Raw genomic sequence first — 14,414 nt, forward strand, 5'->3', positions numbered from 1 at the left:
CTGTCAGCTATAGTTCAACGGCATCATAACATAAAACCACAGTCAAAACTAGATTAGAGAAGATGGCTGATTTGTATTAAATTTGATTGTATTAAAAGGTGGTGGCAGGGTGGTCCCAAACCCCTCTGGGTTTGGTGCTACAGCCAGGATCCTCAAATCCAGGCCTTGAGGTCTGGTGTCCTGCAGGTTTTAGTCGTGTCCCTGATCCAACACACCTGAGTCAAATATAGAAGTCATTAGCAGGACTCTGGAGAACTTGACTGCATACTGAGGAGGTAATTCAGCCATTTGATTCAGTACTTGGACCACCGTTGTTAGTGAAGTTACTGAAGTAACTTTAAAATTAAAGTAAAAGTAAATTTCTGTTTCTAAATTGTGGAGGGCAGCATTATTACATTTCTTTAAAGCTTTAGTTCCTAATTATTTTGAGCATTTAGGTTATAAATCTACATCTATAGCTTAAGCTACTCAGCAGTATCAAAAGTCAAAGTCAACTTTGTTCTCAATTCTGTGATAGGCACAAAATTATTTTAGACCCTTACACAGCAGCACTCTCCCTTTCTTAGGGCCCAGGACTGCACAAAAGCCTGGAAATCATGCCTGGTGTTTTTTTTTGTTTTGTTTTTTCCAAACCCAATTTTTAATTCTTTGTCGTAGAATTATCTGATTTCTGTTTTCTCTGATTTTTTTGGTCTTCTTTCAGGCTCAGGTTACTTTATTTGTAAGTAGGCAGGTTTGGTCTAATGTGTCTGTGGTGTAGTGGCTTACACATTTGCCTCACAAGCAAAAGATCACCTGTTCAGTCCCAGAAGGAGACTCAAATCCCTTTGGGGGTTGTGTCATGAAGGGTTTAAAAACTCTGCCAAATCAAATGTGGAGCTACCTGCTGTGGTGACCCCTTGTGAATAAGGAAGCAGCTGAAAATAGATTTGGTCTGCAGTGAGGCATTCATGCACATTTTCAACACAGATAAGCATAATACAACATAATAAAGATATGAATAATAAAGAACTCACAACATCAATGTGTAGTTTCAATAATGACCTTGCTTTTGTGTATTGTTAAATGTACAAAATGTGAAATCCAAACAGAAACACGCAGAGTCCAGGCAGGTAGTTTGTAACATGCAAAATTAGGAACTGGAGCTCAGCTGCTAAATGTTGCCTTTTGTAATCAGTCAAAGGGGAAATTATTATGCTGCTTTCCAGCTCTTTAACCTTTACTGCAGTATCTTTGGATGGTTCTCTATTATTTCTGATAGAAACAGATGCTTTCATGCTGGTCCTTGGTGTGCAGCCCCCAAATTCATCCACTGAAAACACTGTTTTTAGCTCTCGTCCCCCTTTGTTTTAGGCTCTCAAACCTTTTCCAGCATGCCCCACTTAAGAAGCGAAGAAAATTTCATGCCACACTAAGATTTAGGCCAACTCTCCTCTTCTATGGCTGCAACTCTCAAACAGAAGGTTTGAAGAGCAGGTAGGAGGGGCATGGATACTCATAATCAGGTGCCTGACATGACCATGTTAGGGATAACGGCTCTCCTTGATGTCATACAGAGCCAAGAGTAGAAAAAAAAAGTCTAAAACTGAGTGTTTAGAACAGCCTGAAGTCTGGGTTTTGACTCAGGAATTTCTGACCTCATTATTTGAATGGCCATGTTTAATAATGAGGTAAAGGTAAATAACAGGCCCACTTTAAAGTTACATGTTCATTATTAAATGAACCTTTTACGGGTTAGTTGGCCTTTAATTAGCCAGTAATTACATCATCAGCATGGTAAAGAAATGGGGAAGAAAACCCCCACTAGAAATACTAAACAACATGTGGCGCTATCACACTTCTCCCTTTAGCGCCTCCAACGCAGCGCTTCTTAGAAGCGGATAGTTTCAAAACCGCAGACAGAGAGACAGACAGACAGGCAGGCGGACAGACACCTCCCGCGGTGCTGCTGAGGGACAAAATGTGGCTGCGAGAGGAGCTTTTGAAATCCATATGGCACGCATTCACAGCCCTGGACGTGGATCAGCGTGGAAAAGTCTCCAAATCTCAGTTAAAGGTGCGTCTCAGTCTTATTTCTTTCAGTTTACAAGTTCACACCCCCTGTTGGACAATAATGCTCAAACTGCGTATTTACCGTTACTTTTCCTCCCCAACGTAAGCGCGGAATAAATCACACTTCCTGAAATAACTCAGTTTCCTGACTTTATGTCTGATAAACGCAACCAAACTGGGTTTACTGGTGGGAAGTCATTCCATGTACTCACATCTAAATTTTGCATGCGTGTTGCCATTAAACAGAAATGATTATTAATACTTGTTGCAGGGATTGTTAAAAAAAAAGGAAAAAAAAAGTTGGGCTTAAACATATAATCGAGGTGTTTTAATGTTAAAGAAAATCTAATTTCAGGCTGAAGGAAATGCTGGAGGATATGGTGGTGTTTTACTGACAGCCTGGGCCTAAGTTTGTTTGCCTGCTGGCTCTGATATCTGTGTGCCCAGCCTGACAAAGACACTTGCTGACTTCAAGGCTCCTGCAGGGTTTTTCATCTCTCACATATGCTCTCTTGACACTGTAGCACAGCCAGGAAAACTGTAAAAGTCACTATTTATGGAGATTTATTTATACACTCTGCTTGTCCAGCAAACTATTCACATGGAGGTCCGTTTGAAGCTTTGTTCTTGCATTTGTAAAGCTACAGTACCTTTTAGTCAGCTTGCATTAATATAGCTGCAGTAATCACCAGGGAGAAGCATTAGTCTGTGAAGTGTATGTTCACCTTCAAGAACCAAAGTAATGCTTGGTCAGTAGTGCTTGTAAATGTTAGACCTAAGTGTTTTGCATGATTGTCGACAAACCTGGGAACTGCCTGTGAACCCAAGCTTAACCTTTTACCTTCGTATGTGTCATTTTGAGGAAACTTAACTTTGTATATGTTGAATTAATGTACTGTGCAAACGCCACCCCTCATTTCTTTATATTTTGTTAGGAAAATTGGAAACCCGTGCAACAATTTATAGAAATATGTGCAAGCATACATGGAAATACAGTATAAAAGAAATAAAGAAATACTTGTCTATTTTATTATTTCTATATTTATCCATATGTTTTTTTTATTGTGATTTCTGCTGTGTTGTGTAAATATGTTACCTGTAAAAGCTGCTACTGGAACTTTAATTTCCCTGAAGGAAACTTCCTAATGGTGTTAATAAAGTTTTATCTAATCTTCCTTTTCTTATTTATATAGCCATCAGGAATAGTTCTCTAGGCTTCTTGAAGGACATTCAAAGCTCTTCTTTGGATGTTGACTGTCCCAGTGTGCAATCATCTCGATCTCTGTCAAGATGATCCCACACTACTATGAGGTCCAGGCTCTGGGGAGACCAATCCATGACTGATAGTGTTCCGCTGTGTCACAGCCTGGCTCGTAAGACCATGACAAAAAAGGGTGGACACACCATTTACCAATTTAAAAAAGTTTATTAAACAAACTTAAACAACAGAATTAAAGACAGATGAGGTGTGGAAATCAGTAGCTTGGTGGTGTAGGGTGTGCATAGAGATGTTTGTAAGTGTTGCAAATGCAGTAAATAACAAATCCTAAAGGAAACAAAGGTAACACAAAACATGCAGGCAACAGGTTGAAGGAAGTTCCTGCCTCAGATTTATAGTCTGGAAACACAGGACCCAGGTGTTCCCAGTTGGCACTGACGATTCCTGCCCTGCCCACCAAAGACCTGAAACACCCACCCTTTGCAGCTATAACAGTTTCAACTCTTCTAGGAAGACTTTCCACAAGGTGTGTTTATGAGAATTTTTGACCATTCTTCCGGAAGCATTTATGAGGTCAGACACTGATGTTAGACGAGAAGGCCTGACTCACAGTCTCTGCTCTAATTCACCCCAAAGGTGTTCTATCCGGTTGAGGTCAGGACTCTGCAGGCCAGTCAAGTTCTTCCACACTAAACTCGTTCATCCATGTCTTTATGGACCTTACTTGGTAATGTTGGAACAGGGCCATCCCGAAACTGTTCCCACAAGGTTGGGAGCATGAAATTGTCCAATATGTCTTGGTATGCTAAAGCATTAAGAGTTCCTTTCACTGAAACGAAGGGTCCGGGTCCAACTCCTGAAAAACACCAAAATTTACACTTGGCACAATGCAGTCAGACAGTTCTCCTGGCAACAGCCAAACTTAGACTTGTCCATTGAATTGCTAGATGGAGAAGTGTGATTCATCACTCCAGAAAACATGTGTCTACTGCTCTATAGGCTAGTAGCAGTGTGTTTTACACCACTGCATCCAATGCTTTGCATTGCGCTCGGACATAGAAACCCATTCAATGAAGCTCTCTGTGCACTGTTCTTGATTTAATCTGAAGGTCACATGAAGTTTGGAGGAATGTATCAACTGACTCTGCAGAAAGTTGGTGACCTCTGTGCGCTTCGGCATCCACTGACCCCGCTCTGTGATTTTACGTGGCCTACCACATTGTGGCTGAGTTGCTGTCACTCCCAATCACTTCCACTTTGTTGTAATACCACTAACAGTTGACTGTGGCATATTTAGTAGAGAGGAAATTTCAGGACTGGGCTTGTTGCACAGGTGTCATCCTATCACGGTACCACACTGGAATTCACTGAGCTCCTGAGCACGACCCATTCTTCCACAAAGGTTTTTAGAAGCAGTCTGCCTGCCTAAGTGCTTGGTTTTATACACCTGTGGCCATGGAAGTGATTGGAACACCTGAATTCAATGATTTGGATGGCTGAATGAATACTTTTGGCAATATAGTGCCTCTCTCTGAACATATCACACATACACGTACATATCACAATTTGAACCAAACATTTCAAATTTACTAATAGCTCTTGGGGAATCACTTTGCCAGTGCTAAAATACTATTTTATGTCTGTCAAACTGTGTTGTCTTTGGCATTTTTTAAGGATTCAGCTAAAGAAATGGGAACAAAGTAAGTGTTTTTGCAACAAGCTGTTAGTAACAAAGTTCCTAAAGATACAATTTAAAAGTGGTTCTTTGCTAAGTTTTCTCTTGTTTCTAGACACAACACTGGTTTAACCCTTGAGTTCATTTTTTTTTTTTTTTTTTATGGTTGAATGTTTCAGTGGTAACTGGTTTAGCAAAAACATATTCCTCTGAAAATGGTCAGGCAAGAGCACTGGAAAAGGAGAAAAAAAAAAGGCAGCTGATGTCCAAAGGAAAAAAAAAAAGAAAAGAAAGACCTTCTGAAAACCGGGAGAATTATCGCTCAAGAGCACTTTGAAAAATAACAAGAAAATCTGGCTCGGTGGAGGGAAAATATAAAGAAATGGGGGGTGGCTCAAGATTTTTGCACAGTACTATAGCTATTCTCACTTGAACCACTACTGTTCAAAGGCAGTATCTGTACCACTTGTTGTGTTTTTTTTCAGGTGCTGTCTCATAATCTGTGCACAGTGATGAAGATCCCACATGACCCCGTGGCCCTTGAAGAGCACTTCAAAGATAATGATGATGGGCCTCTCTCCAACCAGGGCTACATGCCTTACCTCAACAGGTTTATTCTTGACAAGGTGGGAGCAAAGAGTTTTGATGCAGATGTTTTCCTTATAATTCATACTTCAGAGTGTTAAAAAAAAAGTGTTAAAATTACCAGAGACAATGTAGACTTATGGTAATGATGGAAAAGGAACACCCAGTCCTGAACTGAATGCATTATTTTCTGTTAGGTCATTGGTCGTAATACATCAGCACACATCAGCATTAACTCTGTAGAGGAAATACGGTCAACCGTGTCACCCCACCCTCGCAAGTCATTTGACAATTCAGATGACACTGTGCATTGTTTTTAACGCTGTCTGTTTGTGAGCTGCTCACCCACGATGCATCTTAAAACCAACTGCAAACAGGCCCTTTGATGCATCATGTTGTCAACACTAAAAAGTGCCAAAGCTTTTATTTATACTCGATGTTAGACTTTGCCAGGAACAGCTCTCAAAAGACTTTGTAGGACTAAAATTAAAAACAAAAAAAAAAGTAGTCAGTTACACAATAAAAATAGTACAAACCTGCCAACACACACTTCACTCACTGTTTTGTGGCACGAAATAGGATGACTAATGATGGCCTGTTTTGCTCAGTGCACCCAGAGTAGCAATGTGTGTGTGTGTGTGTTTTTTTTAATCTTTTTTAATCTATGCAATAATGGTCTAATGAATGTTATTGAAATTTGTAAATAAAATGAGCTTCGTGTGCTCTGGGCAGAAGTGGATTCTTGTGTGTTTGCTCTGCAGCTTCACAGACACACAGCAAAAGTTTGATAAATCTGAGCCAGTAAACTGCTCGGGTTTCTCTCTGTTTTCTCGCTTTTCTCTTGTAGGCTCTGACTTGAATAAAAATGAGGCATTTAATTACATCACGTTTGCACCTCACATCCTGCAGAATTGAGGTTTTGAAAGCAGACAAATACCAGTCTCCTGCTCAGCATTTGCAAACACAAACCCTTGATCCTTTGTGCTGCTGACTCTGAATCTGACTGAATTTTGCATTTTTAATCACAGGCATGTGAGGATTTCGATGTAATGGAGTTCAACAGGATGTGCTGGACACTGTGTTACAGGAAAAATATATACACCAAACATTTACTCATCTCAGATAATGACGCTTTCAAAGTCTGGTGCATTTTCAACTTTCTGTCAGAGGACAGATACCCGCTAATCATCGTCATGGAAGAGGTGAGGATCAGCAGTCTGAAATATTTATCTATTCCATCTACAAATGTTCTTAGTTTCAAGGAAAGCTTTTACATATCTCCTCAGATCGAATACTTCCTGCGAAAGCTCACGGAGGCTGTGGGCACTGCTTGGAGTAAAGAGAACTTTGCCGAATATAAGCAGCGTCACAACTCGAAGAACTGCCTGACTGTCTGGGAGCTGATTGAACTGGTGGGAATGGGTTACTTCAGCAAAGGCATAAACCGCCAGACCCTGTCCATGGGCATCAATGAGGTCTACAACGAACTCATACTGGACATTCTCAAGCAGGTTAGACAGGATGTTGTATTTCTCAGACTGTGTATTTCTCTCAGAGATAAAACAAACAGCTTGCTCATGCAAATCACCCTCATTTCTCACCGCATTATGGTTTAGGTGACTTTTCAAACTATACAACCTACCCTAACCCTGGCAGACTGTACTTTGTGAGAGACTTTGTAATCTATGTTTTTATTTTCAGTGGATTATGCCTGATGCGTTCAGTCGCAGGATGGTGGTTTATGTTGGCAGGGGTCTTTTTTGTACTGTTTACAGGTTGTGAGGTTGTTATAACTGCATTTGTCAACTTTAGGAATGTCTGCTATGAGAACTGGAAGAGATGAAACTGAAGAGATATGCTTTCTTAGTCTTTTTCATAGTATGACAAACTGTGGATGACTGAAACCTGCAATGATGCGTTCCTTCCTTGTCCTTGCACAAAACGGTATGATGGGCGACCACCGGCCTTAGGGCTGCGCTTTGTGAACCCAGAAATTTAGGTATTAGGTCTGCTGTGAGTGGATTAAGAAGAGAGAAATTTACTTTGGTATATTTAAATAGTTTTGCAGAAAACCTCGGGTTTTTATTTTATTTTTAAATATTTAAAAAACTTTTTATTTTATTAATTTAATTTAATTAAATTTTGTAAAATAATAAAAAAAAAAAATATATATATATATTATATAGTGTTACCGATAATATTTATCAAATAGTCAGAAAAAATAGGCTAAAACATTCTCATTCTTATTCTTTAACTGAATCTACTCAAGTGTGATACTCGACAACATTACCCAATATATTCTGCATCAGTAGTGTGCAGTGTAAATACTGTATGCTCATATGTTTTGAAGTCGAATATGTTGTGTTTTATTAACCTGTGCGCTTTGTTTTGAAGGGATACATGATGAAAAAGGGGCACCTTAGGAAGAACTGGACCGAGCGCTGGTTCATCCTCTGCCCCACCTCACTGTCATATTATGTCTCTGAGGATCTTGAGGAGAAGAAAGGAGTCATAATTCTGGACCAAAGCTGCTGTGTGGAGGTAAACAGTTGCTGTATGTTAATTAAACTGAAGTTCCTTTTTGTTTTGAAAATGATGGACAGCCATTGTTGCTTAAAATTTTTAAAGGACGTAGCAGTGACTAATGTTAATTTCTCCTGCAGTCTCTGCCAGATAAAGAAGGGAAGAAATGCCTTTTTATTATAAAGTGTGCTGATAAAAGCTTTGAGATCAGCGCGTCAGATAAAAAGAAGAAGCAGGAATGGATTCAAGGTACTGACTCATCATTTTCCGCTGCTCTGTAACTTCCTTATCACACAAAGGTCTCGTCATCACTGTCTTTTCATTTTTTTTTAAGATTAGCTCTGAATTTTTGAATGTCAGTGTCTGACTCAATGTTAAATCTATAATGACTAAATGTTGTGGGAGTAATTCACTCAGTGACTCCACTCTAACTCTGTCCTGTAACAGCTATTCAAACGTGCATTAAGCAGCTGAGGCTGGGGCTGTTGTCTCCTCACCGCGAGGCCCGGCTGAGGCGCAGGGAGCTCCGGGAGAGGCAGCATGTGGAGGAAGAGGACCTGGCAGAGAGGATGAGGCAGCTCCAGGCAGCCAATGAGAGCAAACAGAGAGAGCTGGAGGCCATGAGGATGGTTTGTGTTTAAGTCAACTAAAACCTGAAAAATTGACTTGCAGAAGCAAGGATTATGACTTACTCGGTGCCACTAACCTTTGTCTTCACTTAACACAGCCTAGATGATGATTGATGACATTTAAGGCTTTACAAACCCAACAAAACATATTTTTTAAATGTCTTATAGCTGTTTCATGCTTTCATGACTATTTATTTATTTATTTTTTGTCTCTGGGGTCCTGATCCTGGAGAGAAGATGTGTTGAAATATAACTTTTCAGAGGGAGGTTTTGGAAGAAATGCTTCAATGTAACTTAATCAGTGTTGCTGTCCACTTCCCATTTATTGCCACGGATTCTGGTTTTAAACAGTACACAGGCAATTTAATGTGACACTCACAGTGAAAAGGGGAAACAAAACTGCTATGCAAACAATTGTATATGAACATATTAGTCAAGAGCACCTGCATCTGTGGGCATGGGTGTATGATTCTTTCAGAGGTGCAGAAAAATTATGTTTTTTCACTTCTGCTTTTACTCTACCAGATGGCTCTTTTTAATTTTTTTTTATTTTTTAAACTTTGTTACTTAGCAAAATAGATCAATTGTTAATTGTCCTTTAAATAGAAGCTAACATTACTTCTGTGAAGCTTGTCCTTAAATAAACCCAGTTTTGCTTGTCACTAAAGGATTTCCTTGCAGTGGTTTCCAGTCAAGCGGCTCTTTCCTCTTTGGTGCTTTACAGAAAATGGAAGAGGCTGCAGCTAAAGCAGCACTGGAGGAGCAGAGGAGGAAACAGAGTCAGTTAGATCTGCAAGATCGCTACAGACTGGACTTGGAGAGAGAGAAAATGGTAACTAATGTGCATCTCACAACTCCTGATCAGGTGGTGACACAGTGTTTTGTCTAAGTAAAGCAAGAAAGCGACCAGTCTGTCTTTTAATGGAAAAAAAAAGGCTAAAAAAGCTTAAATGATACATCCCATGATGTTGAATCATCTTTGTTCTGAGTGTCAGATGAGCCAACAAGTTAATCATCCGCCGAGCTGAAGAACAAGACAGACAAATGCCTTTGTAGGATAATAAAAGACTCTTATTTAGCTGTAGAGCACATTTACAGTTGACATGTAGATAATTGCTCCGAGTGAACGAGCCCATTGAAAATGTGGATGGCTGTGCGTGTGTTTGTGTCTTGACTCATTCAGGTACGTCAGCAGATGGAGGAGCAGGTGGCTCAGAAGTCCAGTGAACTGGAGCAGTACCTGCAGCGTGTCCGAGAGCTGGAGGACATGTACCACCGGCTGGAGGAGGCCTTAGAGGATGAGAGGCAGGCCAAGCAGGATGAGGAGGCCATGCGGAAGCTGCAGGCCAGGTCTCACAAACACACCCACACACGCACACACATGCTGCACAGTATGTGGATGCATACAGGAAGTAAACCTAGGGATGTCAGCTCCCTGTTTGAGGCAACGTGAACTCGATCAGCAGACCTGCAGTTTTTCCAAGGCTGTTAGTAGTTACTTTCTGATGTTGATGTAACTCATTTTAAGGGTTGTTTGTGGTTATGTTCTGTTTCTGTTGTCACAAGGGCACTGACGTTTATGCATCATTTTTTTTTTTTTCGATTGTCCATCCATCTGTTTGATTAAAGTGATGACAATGCTTGCTGTGTGTTCTCGGGCAGCTTGCTGGAGGAGGAGGCAGCCAAGAGGGCAGAACTGGAGCGGATCCAACTGCAGCAGCAGAGGGCGCTGTCTCAGACCGAGGCAGAGAAGCAGGAGCTGATGGCCGAGCAGCTGGCCAAGGAGAGAGACCTGCAAGCAGCCATGCAGCAGCTGAACAGGCTGGAGAGGGAGCGGGAGGGAGCAGTGAAGCAATATGAGGTCAGGTCATACATTTGCTTTTCGAAGGCAATGATCATGTATCTGATAGAACTGGCATATATCCTTGCCATCTAATCAAGTGTCTTTAAAAAATATATATACAATGCACTACTTACATTATTTGTCCATACATGATCCTGACCCCCACCAAAAACCAGCAAAAATCTACGTGGCAAAGCTTGGGCTAAAATTATCTTCTTATTCCTCCTCTTCTTCTTCTGGCTGCTCCATTTAGGGATCGCCACAGACGATCATCTGCCTCCATCTCACCCTATCCCCAGCATCCTCTTCTGTCACACCAACCCTCTGCATGTCCTCCTTCACCACATCCATAACTCTCCTCTGTGGTCTTCCTCTTTTCCTCCTGTCTGTCAGCTCCATTCTCAACATCCTTTGTGCAATATGTCTACTATTGCTCCTCTGCACATGTCCAAACCATCTCAGCCTTGCATCTGTAAATTTACCTTAACTTTAACTTAACTTTTAAGTTTGTACTAAAACAATGCTTTTCATATATAACAAAAACTGTCAACACAGTAAATTCTATAAAAAAAATACAGATTGACAAGGAAATCTTATCGGTTTTTGTAACAGAAACAGTTAATAAACTACTTTTTGTTTTTCTGCCTCATGTGCAGGAAGTGTCGAGGAAACTTGAACGAGCAGCTAACAAGACTAAGACCTGGAAAGACAAGGTGGCCAAGCATGAGGGGCTGGTGCGTCTTATCCAGCCAGGTAGGAGGACTGTTCGTTTATAAATGTAATTTCCATTTCCACTGGCAAGAAGCAGCCTTTCCTAAGGGTTCTGTCCAGCCCACTGGATGGCTGCAGGCCTGGTCCCACATTGCAGAGAAGTAGGAAAAATTTGGGGGACTGTGTTTTGCAGCAGGGCAAATTCTGTGCAAGCCATTAAGAGCGGACCATTTTAGGAGAATGATTGTCTGAACTGTTAATTTAATCTGAGCCAGAGGTCTGAATCATTGTCAGTTTTACAGCCTTCTTGGTAATAAAGATATTACCCGTAGCATGCCAGACCACACCGATGTAAGGCGGCTAGGCCAAGGAGCCTTCAGAGAGTTTCTTTGATTTACGACAGATTTCTTTGTAATGAGAGTAGACTGGCTAAATGTGGAAACACTAGAACATGTTGCTGAAATAATCTCAGGTTGTTCTTTGTCAGTTTTGTAACCGGGTGGTTCATCAACATTTTCTGAAAGTCCTTTCAATGAAAAAGAACTTTTGGAAGGGCTTTTTTTTGTGCAGTGGTTATGCAACAGCCTAGCAGAGGTCACACTAGGCTGTATAAGTCCCATCTTAAAATGAGCTTGAAATACCTGGCATACGTGTTACTCTAGCTCAGGGACCCGTTTCTAAGTACATCTAATTTAAATTATTTTCTCTCTTCTTTGTTGACCTTCTCTTCTAGGCCATAAAGGACCACAGAAGATCACTAACTGGGGTCCGGCAGCAGTCACTGACGCTGAGCTGGAGCTGAAGAAGAAGTTGTGGCAGGAGAGTAAGAACCAGGGAGCTCAGGCTCAGTGAATTATGGATGGATAATTTAATGATCAGAAAACATCTGGCTGTGTCCAAAATCACCCCACTGTTCACTCCTTTACTAGTTTCTATATAAGAGACACTATCAGGCATAGACAACTTGTTTGCAGGCCAGGTACTTAAAAAAAATTCATATTTATTTGGATGAAGTAATAAATATTAAAATGCCCATAACTCATCATGACTTATTAACTACAATAACTTGGTACATGGACTGACACTATAGGCCTGTTTGATGGATAAATTCTAAATTTTATTGCATTCAGTACTTTTATCTGCAAATTATCATTTTATATTGCAAATGATTGGGACCATATAGAGGGCCTGATTTGGAGTGTGGGTAGTAAGATGTGTATTACTGTACTATGTAGTTCACTCAATAGTGAGCCATTGAGTTGGGAGAGTTACAGTGATGGTATAAAGAAAGTTCACCCCTTTTACACATCAGGACATAATAAAGCATTTATTTAACAAAAGCTAATCCAAAATGCAGTCAGAGGAGTGGCTGCAAAACAAGCCATAATCATCACCCCACCACCACCGTGCTCGACAGTTTGGTTGAGGAGTTTGTGCTGATTTGCTGTGTTTGGTTTTCTCCAGAAGTGGTGCTGTGCATTATGGCCAAACATCTCCACGTTAGTCTTGTCTGACATTCTTCCAGAAGCCATTCTTGTTCAGTCTTTTTCTAATTGTGATGCCATGAACTTTAACCTTTAACATGCTAACTGAGGTCTGTAGAGTCTGAGATGGAGCTCTTTGATTTCCTGTGGTTTCTCTGAGCATTGCATGTCTTTGGACTGTGGGAAGAAGCTGGAGTACCTAGAGAGAACCCACACAGAGGAGGACATGCAAACACAGAGAGGCCCCAGCCACATGGTGGATTCAAACTATGAGGCAACAGTGCAAAAAAACCACATCACCATGCTACCCCGATGATTAACAGCGCCTGGCTTCTACTTACCCTCTTAATTCCTATGGAAGCAGTAAGGGTGTACTTAGTTTTTCACACTTACTTCTGCATTTTGCCTGAGTTTTTGTTAAATAAATATTGACAGTCTAAAATTTGATGTTTTGTTCTTCATCTGATGTTGTATTTACCTAATTTTAAGAGCCACTAAAGACCAGATTATTTTATTATATCCTGATATGTAACACCTTAGAGGGTACTTAATTTTTTTTTTTTTTACCATGGCCGTGTTTATAATCTTAATTTGAAGTCACCTCCATCAGCTGCTGCCATGCGTGTATTATGCGTGTAGTTACTTTAAAATGGTATTCTATCCTTTCTCATCTCCTGTGCCATATTTAATGTTACTACTTTGCAGGGTTTTTTTTATATTTTGAGTTGAGTTAAAGATTTATTGCAACATAAAAGGGAAAATGTTGAGTCATAGCAAGCAGATGTGTTCGCTATACTGTCTCAGTTCATTAGCTGTTATAACCAACAAAGTAAAGCATTTTTTTTCATGAATGTGGATGTGGCTTTCTTCATTTCATAGTTTAAGAAGGGGCTTTTTACAAATAAACATAGAAAGGTAGCTGAAGAATCCAACGAGCTTTACATTTCCTAGTCGACCGCAGTCACAGTGAACACTCTTGAACAACATCCACCAGGTGTCACCAGAGGAACAGCGTCCTCATTCATACAGAGCAGGGACAGGAGCCTGCGTGCAGCTTTTGTAGGCACATGTGGCAGCTGGAAGAAAGCACTGCATGGACAATCTTTCAGAGTGTTTCAGGACACTCGGTGAGTCTTTACTGATGGTGGCTCCAAACATTTTTGTTCAAAAAAAAGATTATTTTTGGGGTATTTTTGCCTTTAATGGACCAGTGAAGATGAGACAGGAAAGTGGGGAGAGAGCAGGGGAAAACACACAGCAAAGGGTCACAGGTCAGACTCAAACCCAGGCTGCTGCCTTTCAGATATATAGCATATGTACGCCTGCTCACCCAGTGAGGTAAACTGGCACCCATGGGTCCAGACGTTAAATCGGGAATGCTGAGGCTTAGATGTGAGCTGTGCTGCTTGCTTTCCTCATGGTTGTCCCTTATAAAAATTAAACCACTGTAAATTGTCATTGTAAAATGTTTTTTGCTGTCAGAAAAACTGCTGTGAAAAGCACAGTTTTGCAAATGACCAATTACTTCACACTAAGAGAAATTAAACTACAGCAAAATTACCCAGGAAGAATAGGTAGGAAGCATTTTAAGTGTTTCACATTCACAATACACAGTTACACAAACAAAATGTAACACAAAAGTTGCACATAATCAAAAAAATAAAATAAGGAGTTTATTGTGGCCAAAAAAATT

General features: G+C 40.5%; 1 protein-coding gene across 1 annotated transcript; it reads left to right on the top strand.

Moving 5' to 3' along the window:
* The first annotated feature begins 1,913 nt into the window (after positions 1 to 1,913).
* Positions 1,914 to 12,796, top strand: swap70a (switching B cell complex subunit SWAP70a). Its single transcript, XM_030724538.1, has 12 exons — positions 1,914 to 2,056; positions 5,432 to 5,572; positions 6,560 to 6,733; positions 6,818 to 7,042; positions 7,926 to 8,072; positions 8,195 to 8,303; positions 8,502 to 8,683; positions 9,408 to 9,515; positions 9,867 to 10,033; positions 10,346 to 10,544; positions 11,183 to 11,279; positions 11,971 to 12,796. Exons 1-12 carry the CDS (start codon positions 1,961 to 1,963, stop codon positions 12,087 to 12,089), a joined length of 1,764 nt encoding a protein of 587 aa, XP_030580398.1. The 5' UTR covers positions 1,914 to 1,960; the 3' UTR covers positions 12,090 to 12,796.
* Positions 12,797 to 14,414: the final 1,618 nt, after the last annotated feature.

This window comes from Archocentrus centrarchus, chromosome 3 (assembly GCF_007364275.1).
Source record: "Archocentrus centrarchus isolate MPI-CPG fArcCen1 chromosome 3, fArcCen1, whole genome shotgun sequence".
Classification (NCBI taxonomy): Eukaryota; Metazoa; Chordata; class Actinopteri; order Cichliformes; family Cichlidae; genus Archocentrus; species Archocentrus centrarchus.

What these genes read in the sequence shown, in the direction of transcription:
- swap70a (XM_030724538.1), top strand. Translation starts at nt 1,961, where the DNA reads ATGTGGCTGCGAGAGGAGCTTTTGAAATCCATATGGCACGCATTCACA. An exon ending in TACTGGACATTCTCAAGCAG is followed by an intron (nt 7,043 to 7,925) that starts GTTAGACAGGAT and finishes TTTGTTTTGAAG; the next exon opens with GGATACATGATGAAAAAGGG. An exon ending in ACTTGGAGAGAGAGAAAATG is followed by an intron (nt 9,516 to 9,866) that starts GTAACTAATGTG and finishes TGACTCATTCAG; the next exon opens with GTACGTCAGCAGATGGAGGA.